This window comes from Gymnoscopelus braueri, assembly GCF_963280865.1.
Source record: "Gymnoscopelus braueri genome assembly, chromosome: 8".
NCBI lineage: Eukaryota > Metazoa > Chordata > Actinopteri > Myctophiformes > Myctophidae > Gymnoscopelus > Gymnoscopelus braueri.
In genome coordinates, this window is record NC_137609.1 from 13,903,582 (window position 1) to 13,920,958 (window position 17,377).

The 17,377-nt window shown below is 41.2% G+C and overlaps 1 protein-coding gene and 1 long non-coding RNA gene across 3 annotated transcripts in view; both read left to right on the plus strand.

The window, feature by feature from the left end:
• slc7a1a (solute carrier family 7 member 1a) overlaps nt 1-5,921 on the plus strand; it is a 39,973-nt gene extending 34,052 nt beyond the window's left edge. For both annotated transcript variants that reach the window (XM_080436614.1, XM_080436615.1), the window contains exons 10-13: nt 1,386-1,603; nt 1,877-2,028; nt 3,834-3,942; nt 4,362-5,921. In XM_080436614.1, the coding sequence (XP_080292740.1) occupies nt 1,386-1,603; nt 1,877-2,028; nt 3,834-3,942; nt 4,362-4,552 (670 nt within the window). In that variant the 3' untranslated portion in view covers nt 4,553-5,921. The remainder of the gene's footprint in view (nt 1-1,385; nt 1,604-1,876; nt 2,029-3,833; nt 3,943-4,361) is intronic.
• Nucleotides 5,922-6,113: 192 nt separating this feature from the next.
• LOC308090515 lies at nt 6,114-9,278 on the plus strand. Its single transcript, XR_013933631.1, has 2 exons — nt 6,114-6,190; nt 6,411-9,278. It is a non-coding gene; the product is annotated as an uncharacterized lncRNA (long non-coding RNA).
• Nucleotides 9,279-17,377: the final 8,099 nt, after the last annotated feature.

Sequence of the window (17,377 nt, forward strand, 5' to 3'; positions counted from 1 at the left end):
TTCCGTCTCATCACGTCTCCTCACACATACACACACATACACACACATACAGACGCACACATACAGTACTTGGGAGCAGTGTTGGGTAACGTTACTTTTAAAAGTAACTCGTTACGTTACAGGATTACCGCCATTAAAAAGTATTTTGTTACGTGACAGGATTACCTTCTGGGAAAAGTAACTCGTTAGATTATTTTTGCATTACCGACGATTAAAACCCCTCTGCGAGGAAGTTTGGTAAACATAAAATCACTTCCTAGCGGAGTGACCACCAGTGTCGTGTGCTGGGCTTCACCAAGGCTTCCAAGGCACCAACGTTCTCCTCCTTTCACCAATAAATCAAAAAATAATGTGAATATTCCACGACCGTACTAAAGGTCAACCTCTCTGTCTTCTCTCAATCTCTGCCAATGTGCACACATGCGACAAATGAATGTAAACAAGACCAGTAATACCGTCAGCCGCGTCACACCAAAAGTGGTGACCCATTGAATAGAATGATTGCGCAATCACCACAGACTGCTGGCCCGGTCACCGATTTACGTGTAACATCCATGCAAGCCTCCGTTGACAGAGACGAGCTTGTCATTTATCAGGAAACACAGCGCAATGCGTCGGATGGATTTTCCTTTTCCTTTGTGGCAACAGAAAGAACAGGGAAATATAGGTCTTAAAAGTAACCATTATTTTGGAAAAGGTAACTAAGTAACGGAGTACTCTAATTGCAAAACTAACGCGCTACTTGTAATGCCGTTATACCCAACACTGCTTGGGAGTAACTGCTAGTAAGAGTGCTAATTGTGTAAAGCTTGACCTTGTCACTAATTATTGAACCAGCGCTAGTGTCTTAGAGCAAGCAACTCAAAAACAGTAATTTCCTATAAGAGAGAGATTAGCTGACACTATGCACTATGTGACACTCATCACATGGCATGAACATTTTGGCTGCAGCTTGGCTGACATTGTCCATCAACAGCCAGTCATGTTGTTGACGACTTTCACAGATCCCTGTAATACAAAAAATATATCTCCAATTGTTCCTTTTTTCCTTCCTTCCTTCCTTCCTTCCTTCCTTCCTTCCTTCCTTCCTTCCTTCCTTCATTCATTCCATCCTTCCTTCCTACATGCCTTCCTGCCTGCCTGCCTTCCTTCCTTCCTTCCTTTCTTCCTTCCTTCCTTCCTTCCTTCCTTCCTTCCTTCCTTCCTTCCTTCCTTCCTTCCTTCCTTCCTTCCTTCCTACATGCCTTCCTGCCTTCCTGCCTGCCTGCCTTCCTTCCTTCCTTCCTTCCTTCCTTCCTTCCTTCCTTCCTTCCTTCCTTCCTTCCTTCCTTCCTTCCTTCCTTCCTTCCTTCCTTCCTTCCTTCCTTCCTTCCTTCCTCCCTCAGGTACCAGCCGGAGCAGCCCAGTATGGACTACCAGATGGCCTGCACCCAGGAGGAGGTGGAGCTCAGCGATGGCATCGGTGATGGCATCAGTGTTCCCAGTATGGGCATCCTGCCTGGCGTGGAGGAGCGCTTCACTTTCAAGACCCTGCTGTTCCCAGACAACACAGAGCCATCCACTCGGTCAGGATTCACTGTCAACATCTGTGTCAGTCTCATGGGTAAGGTGGCCATTGGCTCACACTACTAAGTCTTGAGTTAATATCCACAACTCTGAAACTCTTCGTTGCAAAGTGTGAGGATCATGGATCACACTGGTAGCTGGCTGTATAATACATCACCCCCCTAGTCACAACAACAATTCCCTCCTCTCTGTTCGTAGCTCCCTATCTCTCTATTACAGTATGTCTTGTATAAAGCCAACTAAAAATAATGTTTAAAGAAAGAAAGTATGAGATTGATTAACCGCTGTCTCTGGCCATTGTCCCGTTCAGGGACGTTGATTCTGGTATTCAGTATCATGGCTGTGCAGGGTGGCTTTGCCCCATGGAACATGGCATGTCTCAGCATCATCTTCATGGTGTGTCTGTTCATCACCTTCCTCATCTGGAGACAGCCTGAGAGCAAGACCAAGCTGTCCTTCAAGGTTTGTTTTCTCTTGAACATAGTACTGTATACAAATACATTATCATGTGGAATAATATATTTATTTAAAAAGATTAACGCCAAAGCAAAACCAAAATATAGAATTAACTATCTCTAATAACTATTTATTTTCTATTTGTTTAATTATTATTCTTGACTTCATTGTCCACAAATAAACAAAATAATGTGTGTGTGCTCTGTTGGTGAGGGCTCTGATAGCCTGAGGGGGAAAAAGCTCTTTCTGTGTCTCTCTGTAGTGGCGTTATCACAGCACAGGAATTTGACTGCAGCGGCACAAACAGTCCATTGCTGGGGTGATATGGGTCCTTTAGCTCTGCTCAAACACCCTCTGGAATATGAGTCCTGCAGGGAGGGAAATGTTCCCATGGTGCTCTCTGCCAAGCACACCGCCCTCTGCAGAGGAGCTATTCCTGTACCAAAAGTTGATAGCCCACGTCAGAATGCTATGAGTGCTAGCCGAGTAGAACGGATCCTCTGTGAGACAAAGCCCCAACTCCAATCAGACTCAGTGACTTAAACGTGAATTCACGTTAAGTCCGTGAGGGCTTAGGGCTGTCCCACTGTCCCACTGTCCCACTTTGCATTCTTGGCTGCAGTCTGAAATTCTGCAGACTTTACCTGAGGGAATTACCCACAGTTTAAACTACTGATGTTAACTACTGGGTTAACAGCGTATCCTCCAAATGTCATTCATTAAGTACGCAGATTGCAGATTAGTAATGCAGCCCGGTTAGAATGTCAACAAACAGCAGTGATTTCTCACCATTCTCAAAGAGAGATGGAATAGAGAAGATATCGTAAAAATGAGGGACAAGAGGTAAGAAAGTAGTAAAGTTTAGTAAAAGGACAAATATATATACAGAATAAGGAAATAATACAATTTAAAATGAATATACAAACCCAAAACTAAACACAAATGAAAATGAACAGAATAAAAGAGAATAAAAGAGAATAAAAATAAACCGTTTTTAAAGTTATGGAAAGTGTCATGAATGAGGACTCGCCTTCAATAGAGCACCGAAGTCTGACGTAATTTACACATCCTACCTGGTTCGCGGTTTTCCACCCCCGTTCTGAATCCCCATAGACGTCTTTAATATCGCGTCAAATAAGAACTGTGTTCCAAAAATAAACAAATGATCCCGGCGGTTTGACTCTTATGGATATGAAGCATCAACTGACGGTGAGAAAACGATAATGTTACTTCCGCCGAATTAGTAAAATCTTCGCCAGAAACAGACTGTATCAAATATAAGTGACTGACTATCATAAACGATACAGAACCTCCTCCCTGACAATATCGCAGAGACAGTTTGTTTATTTTTGGACCACAATTCTTATATGAGACGATTCTAAGATGACCCAATGTTATTCTCCATAGAGAAGTTACTTTACGAACCAGGGGATGAACGAGTGACGTCAGGACTTCTGTACTCAATGAGCTGTCGCATTCCTACTTTACCATTTTGAGCCCTTGCAGCCTCTTACACTCAAACACTTTCCAGGTGACGTCAATCAAGTTTGTGACAGTTCAGGGCTTAAGGCTTTAGGGAGGACATTGCGAATTGGTCCTTACAATTTCCTCTGGTTTCTGAGGTGGTACTGCCTAGTCCTAGTGCCTAGCCTTCCTCGCCACAGTGTCTGTCTGCATGTTCCACAGTGAGTTACTTGAAACCGCTCACCCTGTCACTGGTGTCCTTAGGTCATTAAGGGTGGTGTAGGTCCGCCAGTGGAAAGGGTGCTAATCCTTATGTGTTTCTGTTTCTATGACATTTGACCCTTCAGGTTCCCCTGCTGCCCTTCCTTCCGGTGGTCAGTATGTTTGTCAACGTCTACCTCATGATGCAGCTGGACCGGGGCACCTGGATACGATTCGCTATCTGGATGGCCATTGGTAGGACGGCGACTGGAGCTTTTTTATGTGTCATCTCTGTTCACCGCCATTCACAGCCATGTGAATGGCGGTGAATGCTCCTCAAGGCTCAAGCCATGTGGTTCTACTGTCTTTACACTCTGAGAAAAAGATGAAAATCCTTTCCTTACCAACAAAACTGTCAGTTCAATGCTCAAAATGTTCAGTTAGTTTTAAGTTAAAGAGATGTAATTGTTTATAAATGTATAATGTTTATAATTGTTTGGGATATTAAGTTATAGGTTTGCCCCCTCTTTGATCATTGTTTGTCACTATACATTATTCATTGTAATTAATAATTGCAAAATCTTACTTAATGTCTTATGTTTTTTATTCATCTTTTGGAATATGTTCGAAGCCACTGAGAGTATTTTATGCCGGTCTCCCTTGTGTTTTTTCAGGTTTCGTGATCTACTTTGGCTATGGCATTCACCATAGTGCCGAGGCAGCTTTGGCCCGCCGCTCCTCTCCAGAGATGGACACAGAGATGAACGGTTTCAAGCCCTCCCACAGCCACAATGGAGAGGCCACATCGCCAGAGAAGGAGGCCTTCCTCCACAATGGCGTGGAGGCGAGGTTAGAGGACGACTGAGGTTTTTAGGAGACCGTCTGCACGCTTCTACTGCACGCCGTCTACTTAACCCTTTCCTGACACCTCTACGTCACCTGTCTGTCAGTATGAAACCATTTTGAACAGGACCACAACCTCCTTACGAAGAAGCCTCCTTTATTGGGGGGTCTCTGAGAAGGTACTGGAGAAAAAGTTAAGTGAACTGAAATTCACAAACTTGGATTGTATATTTTTCCCCCTCGAATTCTGGGTAGAGCACAGCAGAATCTGACGGTGAAGTTAATACCCACACAATGATATTTGAGTTGTGAAATTGGTGTCTTCCAATATTTGCTTAGCCTCGCACACTCCACTCGGCTTTACCGAGTGGGGTGGAGCTCTACATTAGAGATACCGTATGAAGTGCAAGGCAGCCCTTTCTTTTGGGCCTTGACTTTCATTTTGGAGAGTGGGCATGATAGTGAGGTCTGCTTTTGCCAGGTCAATGTACAGTTTATTCAAGGGCTCACTAACTGCAAACCAATAATGGTAAGAAATATATATATTTCCCCCCCTGTACTGTCTGATTTCCAGTGGGCATAATTCTGAACAGAATGCGTAATTCAGAAAATCTCGTAATCCAGTCAATACAGGCTGGCACCAAGGGCTACAACCTAAGCTTTTTATGCAGAGTGTATGAAGCCTTATGAACAGTTATGTAACCGAGCCTGAAATGCTGCACCAATAGTCCTCACTGACAAATGTTAGCTTGTGCAATACACTGCAACACTTTCTGCCTATGATGTAATAATCACTACCCTTTTGTCACCACAAGAGGGCAGCAAGCTCACAGAGTTATTCATCTGTCTGGTGTAAAAGCAATAAGATCTAGAGCCCCAGGCGATTGCAAATCTGAATAGAATGTAGAGTGGGAGAAATGTGTGGCTGTGCTGGCATGCTCGTGTATGCATTGGCAAGTGTCAGTCAAAGGCATGAGTTTGAATCCAGAACATGAGTGTGGCAGAAATACAGACGAGCATCTTCTGGGACCCATGACAAGATGTGAATCTGGATCACAGATGTTTGTTAAACAATCAGCTCTACAAACCATGGCATCTTTGAGAGGCCTCTCTCAGCCCGGGGCCCTTGGAATCTTCCTAATGTGGAGAATTCCTCATCTTCTGTCGTACATGGTATAAAATACTGTAGGTTCAGAGTTAAACAATAAGGTCTGAAACCTACATGGGATCGGGTCAGATCACTACATTTGCTGTTTGATCAGTTTATCACAATTGCAATGTCCCTGGTTCAGTTCCAGCTAGAGATCTTTGTTGCTTGTCATCCCCTGTCTTTCGCCTCAGCTTCCAGTCTATACTTTACTTTATCTAAATAAACTATATATATATATATATATATATATATATATATATGTGTATGTGTATATATATGTGTATGTGTATATGTATATGTATATGTATATGTATATGTATATGTATATGTATATGTATATATATATATATGTATATATATATATATATATATATATATATATATATATATATATATATATATATATATATGTGTAGCGTCCCCATATCTCGCCATAACTTCCTCTACTGAGTGAGCTAGTTTTCTTGGCGCAGGGGGTTGTTGGCCGGACTAGTGAGTCGTGGACCGAAGGTTTGATCCCGACTTGGGGCGCTGCACTTCTCGGCCGTCACACTGGTGTCAGAAGTGGCACGTTGCTCGCTTGAGGGAACTCAAGAGTGAGTGGAGTGAAGCGCGAGGGCGTGCTTGGATTCGAATCGTGGTGAGAGTGTAACGTCCCCATATCTCGCCATAACTTCCTCCACTGAGTGAGCTAGCTTACTTGGCCGGACTAGTGAACCGTGGATCGGAGGTTCGATCTCGACTTGGGGCGCTGCACTTCTCGTCCGTCACAATATATGCAATATATATATATATATATATATATATATATATATATATATATATATATATATATATATTATTTTCCTCCTCGTGTCCCCACGACCCACTCTTGGGTCCTGCCGCACCAGTTGAGCAACACCGATCTACGGGAATATTGGCATTGGCACATATTGAAAAATTATAATATAAACAGATGATGATGATGAAATTAAACACCATATTTCAGAGTGGGGTGTTTTATAGATAAACAGTATTATGTTGATTGGGGATCTTTATTCATGTTAAACACCGGGCGGGTGGATATAGTATTGACAGTTGATGAATGGCCATTAATGCCAGTGTAGTACTTGTAAGGATGGTCACAGTGCTGGCTGCTGTGTCTTAATGCATCTATAGCTTCTTCTCACTGCTGTTTTACTTCAAGAGATAATATTTGAGGATTCTTTTTTTCTTAGACTTTTTTAAATTAGTTTTTCTCTTAATGAATATTATTTTCGGTCCGGGTAATGGTTCATGTTTTCAGAATATGAAAATTTTGTTTTGTTTTGTTTTTAGCTTTTTAATTGTGACAGTTGTGTCGCTTGTTTTCTATGGACTCCTCTACATTAAGACACCAGCAAACTAAAACATGCTCAACTTTAGTTTTGTTTCTTGTCATGTTCTGAATCAGAAACACTTTTAGTATAATTGAATACAAGCCTGCTAAGGCCTAATTCATACTTAGACATACCGTGTTGCTCATCATCATCATCATTTTTGATGATTAAGTATGAATTAGGTTTTCAAACACTATGGTTCATTGGTCTTGTGCTATACTGACAACACACAATTGTATATATAAATTAATGTTTATATTGAAAAATATACAAATCTGATTAGCTTAAACCATTGTGATATAAATGTACAAATGTTTAAACGTTTTTAGACTTAAGTTCTTAGAAGACTTATTCCAATTTCCTCAGGTCATTTCCCTACTAAAGTGAAAGCGAAATAACCTAAACCAAGGATTTTAGATTTCTTTTGAACTGTATTTATTCAAGTACCCATGAATACATTTGCCATGGTTTGGCCATACTTTGAAAAAAAGTAGCTGTGTATAATGAGCAGTATACATAATAATTTTTCTGTACATAAGATATTGTTTATATTTCTTTGCCGTAAATTATTTGTAAATTGGGAAGAAAAAAAGCTTGTGCGTTATGAATATTTTACGTATTTACAGTAGGTCATACAGTATGTCTGTGGGCTGTTGGTGCAGGGCAAAAATGCATTTGACCTACAGAATGTTACAGTTTACAAAAAAAAAAGTCCTGGAACTGTTTATGTGGCTTATGCTGTACCTGCTGTATGTGATGAGTGCTAAAATGCTAAAACCTTGTATTCTCAGGGTAAGCTAAATCCACTGCTTTTGGCAATGTGCCCTATGAAACGTATACCAGTTGAATGCCTTGCTTAGTCTACAATTAGACACAGTTAAATCTAATGTAATGTATACTTCGAAAATAACAGATTTCTGAGTTAATTCAGTTTGAATCAGCTATGTTCATCATGACGTGAACCATACAGCAAACATACCACATCCAAAGCATGTCAGTGAATATTTTAACATGGATTTTGGGAGAATCACAGCCTAATTTATGCTTTGTTGCACAATGGTGCATTGCGCACAACGGCGCATCTGTGACATGTGAGCTTGTAGGTCTGCCATTTACGGCTTGCGACGCCGTCCTGCGACAAAGTATGAATCGGGCAATAAGCTGTAGACGGTTTCACCATTTTGTTGATGCTGAGTTGTATGAAAAAAATCCATGTCAACATCCTGTCAATTGTTTACAACCTCTAAAATGTTTAAAACGCTAATAATAATGAAATTAAAAACAAATCGTATAGATATTTTTTGCAGGCTATAGCTACTAACAGATGGTCCTCTTTATGTGTTGTTTTCTGTTACAAACAGGAAGTTCACAAAGATTGAAACTTTCAGGACAGCAGTTTTATTGTTTAACCGTCTATAAAACCAGTGGTATTATATATTACAGTATATTGTAGGAACAGGTGCTATGTTTAATAGAACTACACGTTTTACAACTACACTGCTCAGTTAGAAATAGGCTACTGTTAGGTCAAATGTATAACACATTAACCACTTTGAATCTGCCGTACTTATTTTTTTCAAAAATGTCTGAACTTTATTTTTGAGGGCATTGCTATGGGTGAGCGCTGAACCGCTCAAACTGACTTTAAATACCAATGTTAAACTCATCTCAGTACTGCTAGATGGAAACGAATATCAAAACATTTAGTTTTTTTCTGTTTGGTCCTTTACTAGCAGGTCAAGAGAGATTAAGGTCCTTCAAGTATTACAGCAGTTAAATCACAATGGATCACAGTAACAACTGGTCTTGCTTAACATTTTAACGTTAAACTTTTAGATACACCTGTAGCTTATGCAAGTGATGAATCATCATAAAAGGGCTACCTTATCTAAACGTTTGATATTGATATTAACATCTAAGATCTTAATATCATTCATATAGTTATTATACATTCATATTTACATGATTACTGAGATATTAATCAGTGCATGGATGACAGGAAGGTCATTTAAGAAACACTTATGTTCTTTAAAAGGCACCTTGTTGAACCAGGAATGTGTTAAAATGTGTTGGGTTTTAGCCTGCCCTATGGCAGCCTATGTCATATTGTATCCCATGCTCATTACCAGCAAATCTTTGCCTAAATGTTGTTGTGGCCCTGAGCCTTGTATGTGGGTTTCTTTCTCATGTGAAGTCTCATTTTCTTATCTGCAGCTGTAAATAAAGCTAGCTTTTCAAAACTCCAGACTCAGTTTATTGTTCTAGAATGACAGGTACAGTATGTAATGGCCTGGCTACCACCAGGGTCCCAGGACTAAATGAGTCCCTGATAAGATGGCTAACATGAAAACCAGCACATCTCTGACTCCGCTTTTAAATGGCACACTGCCACTTCTTAACTAAAAACCCTGTCAACTAAAAAATGTATCCCATAGCCTACTTCTGTATGTTACGCTTTTAACTCTATGGTTACGCCCCATCCTTGAGTGGCCCCAAGCGATGAACACCTTTAAGAATACCCATGTCATGTTTTAATCTAACATAAAACCATATAGCCTAAATAACCTAAATAAAGATAACAAAACACACTACACTAAATAAAAATCCCAGGTTGAGAAGCAGCAAGACAAGCAATCCCCTCCAAGATTACTATAGTTTTTAGTTTTTCATTTGTATTTATTTATTTAGTTTTCATTTTGACTTCATGTTTTCAATTTCAGTTAGTGTTGGGCTAATTTGTTTTAATAGCGGGTTTGCTAGTTTTGTTTTTGAAGAAGGCTATAGGGTGGTTGATTCCAGTGGTGGTTTGCTTAAGTAAAAGTATCAATACTGCAATATTGAAATACTCTTACAAGTAAAAGTCCGGAATTCAAACTTGAGTTTCATTTACTTGAGTAAATGTATAAAAGTATTGGTATCAAAATGTACTTAAAGTACCAATAGTAAAAGTACTCATTATGCAAGTTTTCAAAAAATATTATAAAACAAATCCTTAGAAAATAACAGATCTATAGGTCTGAAGTGGTTTTGTAATAATCAAAATCTATAAAGTAAAAAGTAAAAAGTTAAATATTTGCCTCTGAGATGTAGTGTAGTGGAGTAGAAGTAAAATACAGAAAAATGGAAATAGATGGGTTTCCCGTTGGTAAACATGAGAGGATGATGCGCGCGCAGTGGAGGGAAGAGCCTGTAGAGGGCGCTATTACCCGCAGCAGCTCTGGCCATAGTACATTGATAAAATAAATGGTCTTCACCGGGTTTAATGAAAGTAGATTAAATGATGCAGTTTGTAATATCTTCTTTACTCAATAAAAATGATTTGTCGGAAGTTGGATCTGTCTGTATATAATAGCAGCATTATGCCTATTATGCCTATAATAGCAGCATTATGCCTATCTAAATCCCGAAAATAACAATAGAGTGAATGGCACTTCCGGGTCGTTCTACCTCCCGCATGCGCAGATTGCACACTCTGCTCTGTGATGACGTCGCGCGGAAACCCATCTATACTCCAGTAAAGTAAAAAATCACACCCTGTGTGAAGTGGGCGGTGTCTTGCTAGCTAATCACAATACTGAATGGAGTCAACCAATCATGTACAAAAGATAAATACATTTATTGAAACACTCTTTATGATGGACGAAACCATAACTCGAAAAAAAACAATAATTGGTTTTTTTCGAGTTATGGTTGCTTATATAGGGCTATGCACATGTGTCATGTGACACTGGCCAATCACAGTCCTGAATAGACTGTGATTGGCCAATCACAGCGCAGGATAATTCTACAAATTTCCTGGGCCCAGATCTCAGCGCAGGAAAATGTACATTTTTCCAAATCTCACTTATAGGGGCGGTTTCACCGCCCAAAAATACCTCAAAATTGTACTTAAGTACAGTACTTGAGTAAATGTACTTAGTTATTTTACACCACTGGTGGTTAATTGCTGCTTTATGGCCTGGCCAGGTGCACCTAATCAGGCAATCAGGTGAGTGCAGAATGCAGCTCTAGCCTTCCCAGACTCATATATTCGAAGAGAAGCTAGAAGTGAAGGAAGTGGGAGTGGAGCCTCCAACAACACACAACACCGTCCGTAATGATAACACCATATTTTCAGAGTTATATTTTTCGCAAATTTTCTTAGTAGGACTATATTCTCAATTATTAATGTGACGTGTGGGCCACGTGCTTCTCAAACTTTTCCAAGTAAGGACCCCCAAATTGATATATATTAGACCGCAGACGCAGACCCCCGTCTGAAAAGGTTTTTTTTGCCAAGGACCCCCAGAAGAGAAGATTAATATATATATATAAAAAAATAAAATGATTAGAAAAACAATTGTATACTAGCTTACAGCAGCAGGAAGGGACAGGCTATGAGCTATTTTTGCATAGCCAAAGTATAAAATATGGTTAAAGTGGTTAAAATGATTGTGACGCTGTTTTAACTAATATAGCTGGGGACCCCCTGGTACACCCCCCAAAGGAACCGTGGGGGTCCCCGGACCCCACTTTGAGAACCACTGGGGTAGGCTACTTGTTTTCTGTATGGTACGCATGTCGCCTTAATATCCGACAGAGGGCGCCAGCGCGTTAAGAAGAAGACGAAGCTCTCCACTCAACGCTCTTCTGTCAACTGTCTGTCTGTCTGTCTGTCTGTCTGCAGCATCAGCACCGCTACGACACCTCCTCCTCCTCCTACTCCCCTCACCTCACCTCCCCTCTCTCCTCATCTCCTCTCCTCATCCTCTCTCCGCTTTTCTCCGCATCACCATTCACCACCTCTCACATCACATTCCTCTCCTGCTCGGAGCGCAGAGGCAGAGGACGTATGAGTGTCTCGTCTGGCGGCTGAATTCCGTCTGGCTCTCCCACACAACCTGCAACACAAATCAGCCTTTATGATGGTAAGTCCTATAGAAACACCCTGTTGTTATTTATCTTATCGTTACCAGTCCTCCAGAATCACTTTATTATTTTCTTTACCATGTATGAGATTCATCACAAGGAGTCATCTTTATGCTTATGATAATAACCCACATTTGATGCAAGGCATATTTGCATGATTAGTTAATTGGTTGTTGTGTGCTAATTATACAGTGGTTCTCAACCTGTGGGTCGGGACCCACATGATTTTTTTTTTTTTGGGGGGGGGGTCCCCCCAGATGACAGTGAAGTGACAATTTAAGGACTTTTAAGACCTTTTTAATACCTAAAAAAAAAAAGAAGAAGAAAGAAAGAAAAAAAAATGGTCAAACCTTGGCCAAATGGTCTAATAATATAAAGAAGAGGCAACATGAAAATAGCTGATAGGCTATTTTCACAATATTTATCTGTGGAACAGAGTCAAACTAAATGTAATGCAAATGCTCAACTCCTATATTTCCAAGGGCTTGCCAGGGTGGGGGAGGGGGGGGCAGTTCAAATTTTGGGGGGACACGGCCTGAAAAGGTTGAGAACCACTGTGGTAATACTGTAGGTGATGCAGTCTGTATCTAAATGTGTTTGTTTAGTTAGGTGTAGCCAAAGCTACCTTGTGAGAGCAAATATTCGTTTTTGTTTCTTTCATAATGGAATAGGCATTCCGATCAATCTGAAATCTGTAACATTGAACTTGATCTCTATAATGTATAAAGACTATATCAGAGTGAAATGTAAGGGCAGCAGGGGTAGGTTGCATAAGGTCAGAAAGTGGAGAGCAGGACATGAGTGATGAATGGAGCAGTTCAGGTCTCCAGTGGCGAGTGGGTGATGATAATGATCGGAGATAGATTATCTAGGCTTAAAGACTCTAACCATGATCCACTACACTTAAGACAGAAGTGTTTGGCATGTTTGTAAAGTTCATCATTTTATGAAGTGTGCAGAAAATAACCATACCTTTAACATTTCTGTAATAAATAATAACTAGCCAAGGGGTGACAAAATACAATACATGATAAATATCCTGATGATTGAGTAATCTAAATAATAGCTGCACAGTTTTTCCAGTCTTGTCTCCAGTATACTGTAAACTGTCTGTTCTTTTGGTTTATTTAGTTTATGGGAGTTGATCTTTTCTGGGATTTTAAAAGCCTTTCACACAGCCAAATGTAAGCTATCTATAGATATTGTAGCGACCCCACAGAAGTGGCTCGGCCGTAACTTGCTCCTCTAAGGCAGCTAGGTCTCTTAGCGTTGCCTGTCGTGTGCCGGATTGGTGAGCTGGTGATCTGTGTTTGATCCCAGCTCAGGGCGTTGCGCTAAAACAACTGCTATGATTTATCAGTGTTTCATGATCTGAGCCAGAATGAGGTCTTGTGTGGCGCTTTGAACTTCCTTGGAAGGGAGTAGTATTTTTGTCACTGCTGAATGGCGGAGGACTTCCACATTGCATCAGACATAATGACATTTTACATTGAGTATGTAAGTTGTTTTAATGTCAAGGACCCCCATAACTCTAACAAAATGGTACAAATGGTACCAAATGGATCCTTATCAGTCCATTTATACACTCAGAGTTACAGACCTGTAACTTTTTGGAATCCAATGGGGAGCGTTGAGTGTTTCACTCAAGGGCACATCAGTAGTGGTCACATGCATCAAGACTTCAGTTCCCAGGTTCTTCCATTCCTTCTCGAAACCGCTGGGTAGTTGAACCAACAACTTCTCAAGCTCTCCTCAATAATGTCAAGGCTTTCTCTATCTCTCTCTCTCACTCTCTCTTCCCTCCCTATCTCTCTCTCTTCTCCGTCTAGTGATGATGCTATGACCATTAATTGCCCCATTTCCTTATTTTCCATTTGCCGGGAGAAGGGAACGAGAGCTGAGGGAAAGGTAGATGGGGAGAGATGGGAGGTGATATGGCAGCGGACAGAAGAGGGCAGCGTAGTGAGAAGTAAAGATGGGAGGAGGTCGATCAGATGAAGGAGAAACGATCGTGAGTTTCTCCCACACTCAGCTGTCTGGTTTTGATTGATTGGTGTCTGATGTTGAGGTTGTCCTTGGCGATGTGGAGCACTTATCTTTGCTCATGTCATGAATGTGTGTTGAATTTGTGCGTGCATGTGTGTGCTTGCAGAATAATGTGAGAACATAATGTGAGAACAGAATATGTCCTTCTCCTATTTACTTCTAAAGGGAGCTCTTGTTTTTATTTCCCCTTTCAGAATTGCCATTGCGTAAGCCTAACACTGTAAAGAGTCTTGAACATTGCTCTGAAGTCTGATTGCAGATTGGTTGATAGGATACACATGGGCGTTTCTCAGTCTGTAGTTTAGGGATCTAGAAGAGGGTCATGAAATGTTCAGACAAGGGTGTGTACCGTGTAATGTATAAAGAACAATTCTAATTGTTGAATGTTGTTACAGTAGATATTGTGCATGTTTGTGGTCAACAAAAAAGTTATCCCCAGTGCAGGAACAGTTGGAAACCAGTTCCATTTCCAATCCTGTAATCTGTGGGGGGGTTTGAAGAGTTGATACTTTGAAGAGTTTCATTCTCTCTGATAGATTCTAGTGATAAAAATGTAAACACTTGTAACACAATAGTTCCTTTATCTTTTCGTACGAACAAATATTTATGAACATGTCAAATGTTTGGATATGTACTTCCATTGTGCTTCAGCTTTGACCTTTCACTTCTGATTCTTGGCAATTACATGCTCACACATATAATTGTGCTGTGTTTTACAATTATGCGCTGATGTGTGAAACCGCTAAAGTATGCAGACATAGCTGCTTGGTCAAGCAGAGTGGCATTGACCATGAGTTATGCTAATGAAGGGTTTTACATGACATCAGAGCAGAGAGAGCTGAGAGTGTGTTAAGGTCATTACACACCGACGATTATGCGAATATACGCAAAATTCGGATGCGGTCCGAATGAATAAAAGACGCTTTTTCGCTCCGCGAAATTGATGTGGAAGCTTGCATTGACTTTATAAGGTTTTAACAAAAAAACTTATTATTCGCATGAAAAAATTGCCCCCGGTTTGTAAGGACCTTTAGTTTGCTCTGCGTATGTCGTACAGGCTGTGTGCATGCGTGTGCGTGCGTGAGCGTGTGGTTGAGTTTGTGGGATGGCAGGTGTGGGGGGGGGGGGGGTGTTGATGTCTGTTGTGGGTGTGTTTGTGCACACATGTTCACATACATACTGTACACATCCATGCAGGTTTTACTGAGAATTGTTGCGCAGCCAACCGACCTTCAAGGTCATTTATCTAGCACAGCTCAGAGAGTAAAGGAGAAAGGCAGGGAAGGAGGGAATAGAAAAAGGAAGTGGAGAATCCCTCTTGAACTATACTATAAACTGAACAGAGCACACAATACAAACTGAGTGAATGAGCAAAATGAGTGTGTAAAAAAAAACACTTGTTTTCTCCATGTGGTTCTTCCTCCCCATGCGGATGTAAAATGCTTACATGCAGTAAAAGAATATGAGCCTCCTCCTTGTGCTCCAGAGTCCTTCACCTTCATACACTTTCCACATGCTTTATTGTGCCTCCTTTGGTGTTTTCTCTCTCTCTCTCTCTCTCTCTCGCTCTCTCTCTCTCTCTCTCTCTCTCTCTCTCTCTCTCTCTCTCTCTCTCTCTCTCTCGTAGACAAAAAGTGTGCCATAATCTGCAGCTGTAATGAATGTAGCCACAGAGAGGTGTAGCTACAGAGGTGTGTGTGTGTGAGAGAGACAGAGAGAAAGGGGGGGGGGGGTAGAGTCATTGTATTGTCCAGTGGTGTTTGATGTTTCATTATTTTTAATTATGTCTCGTAATTCCATTTTACTAGACAGAGTTATCTTTCTCTGTAAGAGTATGCAGTGTGCCATTGTGACACACTCACACACACTCACACACACACACACACACACACACACACACACACACACACACACACACACACACACACACACACACACACACACACACACACGGCACACACCTCCTTTGTTTGGGAGGTACTGTAGCTGTGAGAATGCCGTAGCTCCTCCCCTGCAGTCATATGCAGAACATCTGAGACCCAACACGGAGACGGATGGAACCCCATACCCTGTGTGTGTGTGTGTGTGTGTGTGTGTGTGTGTGTGTGTGTGTGTGTGTGTGTGTGTGTGTGTGTGTGGATCTACAGTGTTAGGATGAATTTCACCCTAGGAGAGTTTGACCTCTGTTATTCATTCATTGTCAGCCAGTATTGCAATGGGATGCACCATCCTCTCTGTAAGATAAGTTCAGTGTAAGACTGAGAGCTGCACCTCAATGCGTACAGCTGTACATTGAGCTACACCTCTGGAAATTGGGGGGTAATGGCATTGCTGTAGTTTGTGTACTATGATACGTGGATGCACTTGTTTTGTGCGCACATCCAGCAAACTGTACTTTATGGCCGTAAACACCAAGATGTATGTATTAATATACAAATGAATGTGATTCTTGTTATAGTCAGAAAGCATTCCTTGAGTCTGTTTCATTCAACAGTTCTCATCAATCGTGAGAATATAGGCTATAGCTACAGGTTATATAGTCTTGATTCTCCAGGCTTCTATTTTGGGGAATGAATTGTTAGCACACACCAACCGAGAGTCATCTGTCACAAGACATGAGCAGCCTGTGTGAATTCCTAAAGAGGGTGGTATTCATGTTTAATTTCCCTGAGGGGACCCTTCCTGCGCGCACACACACACACAAACACACACTATCACTGCATATCAAAAAGTCTCTTCCATATGCTAAACATCCATCTCGTCACTTTTTCCCTCCAGAGACCCAAATCTCCTGGGAGATACTGGCCTCAAAGTCAGAATCCCAAACACTAGCAAACACTTTGCTTTTAGCGTGTGGTGCAGTAACATCACCGAACCATTAGCTGATAGGACCATAGACATGGAGCATGCAACAAAGGACTACAAAGCAACAGAACATTACAGAGCATTATGCACAGTCAGGCAATCCTAGACTCATTTCAAAAATCGTCTTTCTATGGATGTCTCCTCACCCTCCCCAATACCCATTTCTCTCTCCCTATGTTTCTCACCTCGCTCTGAACCCATGCCAGCTCTCCCCACCCCCATAGCCCAAGGCTCTGCCTTTTGCAGATAACACATGCATACGCATACTTACGCATAATGCAGCTAACTAGCTTCTCCTGTCCTTTCTGCTCCCCTCTGCCATGAATCAGTTTTGTCTCTTACCTCTTGCCTTCTGACTCAAGGATTCATTATGACTCTCATTTACATCTTCTTTGTCTGGTTTCCCTGACCTCACCAATTGTGTGTTTGTGCCTACCATGCATGCACACACAGGTATTTTATTTTTACCACTTCCACGTGGACTGCACAAAGAACTACTACAGTGTATAGTACCCACAAT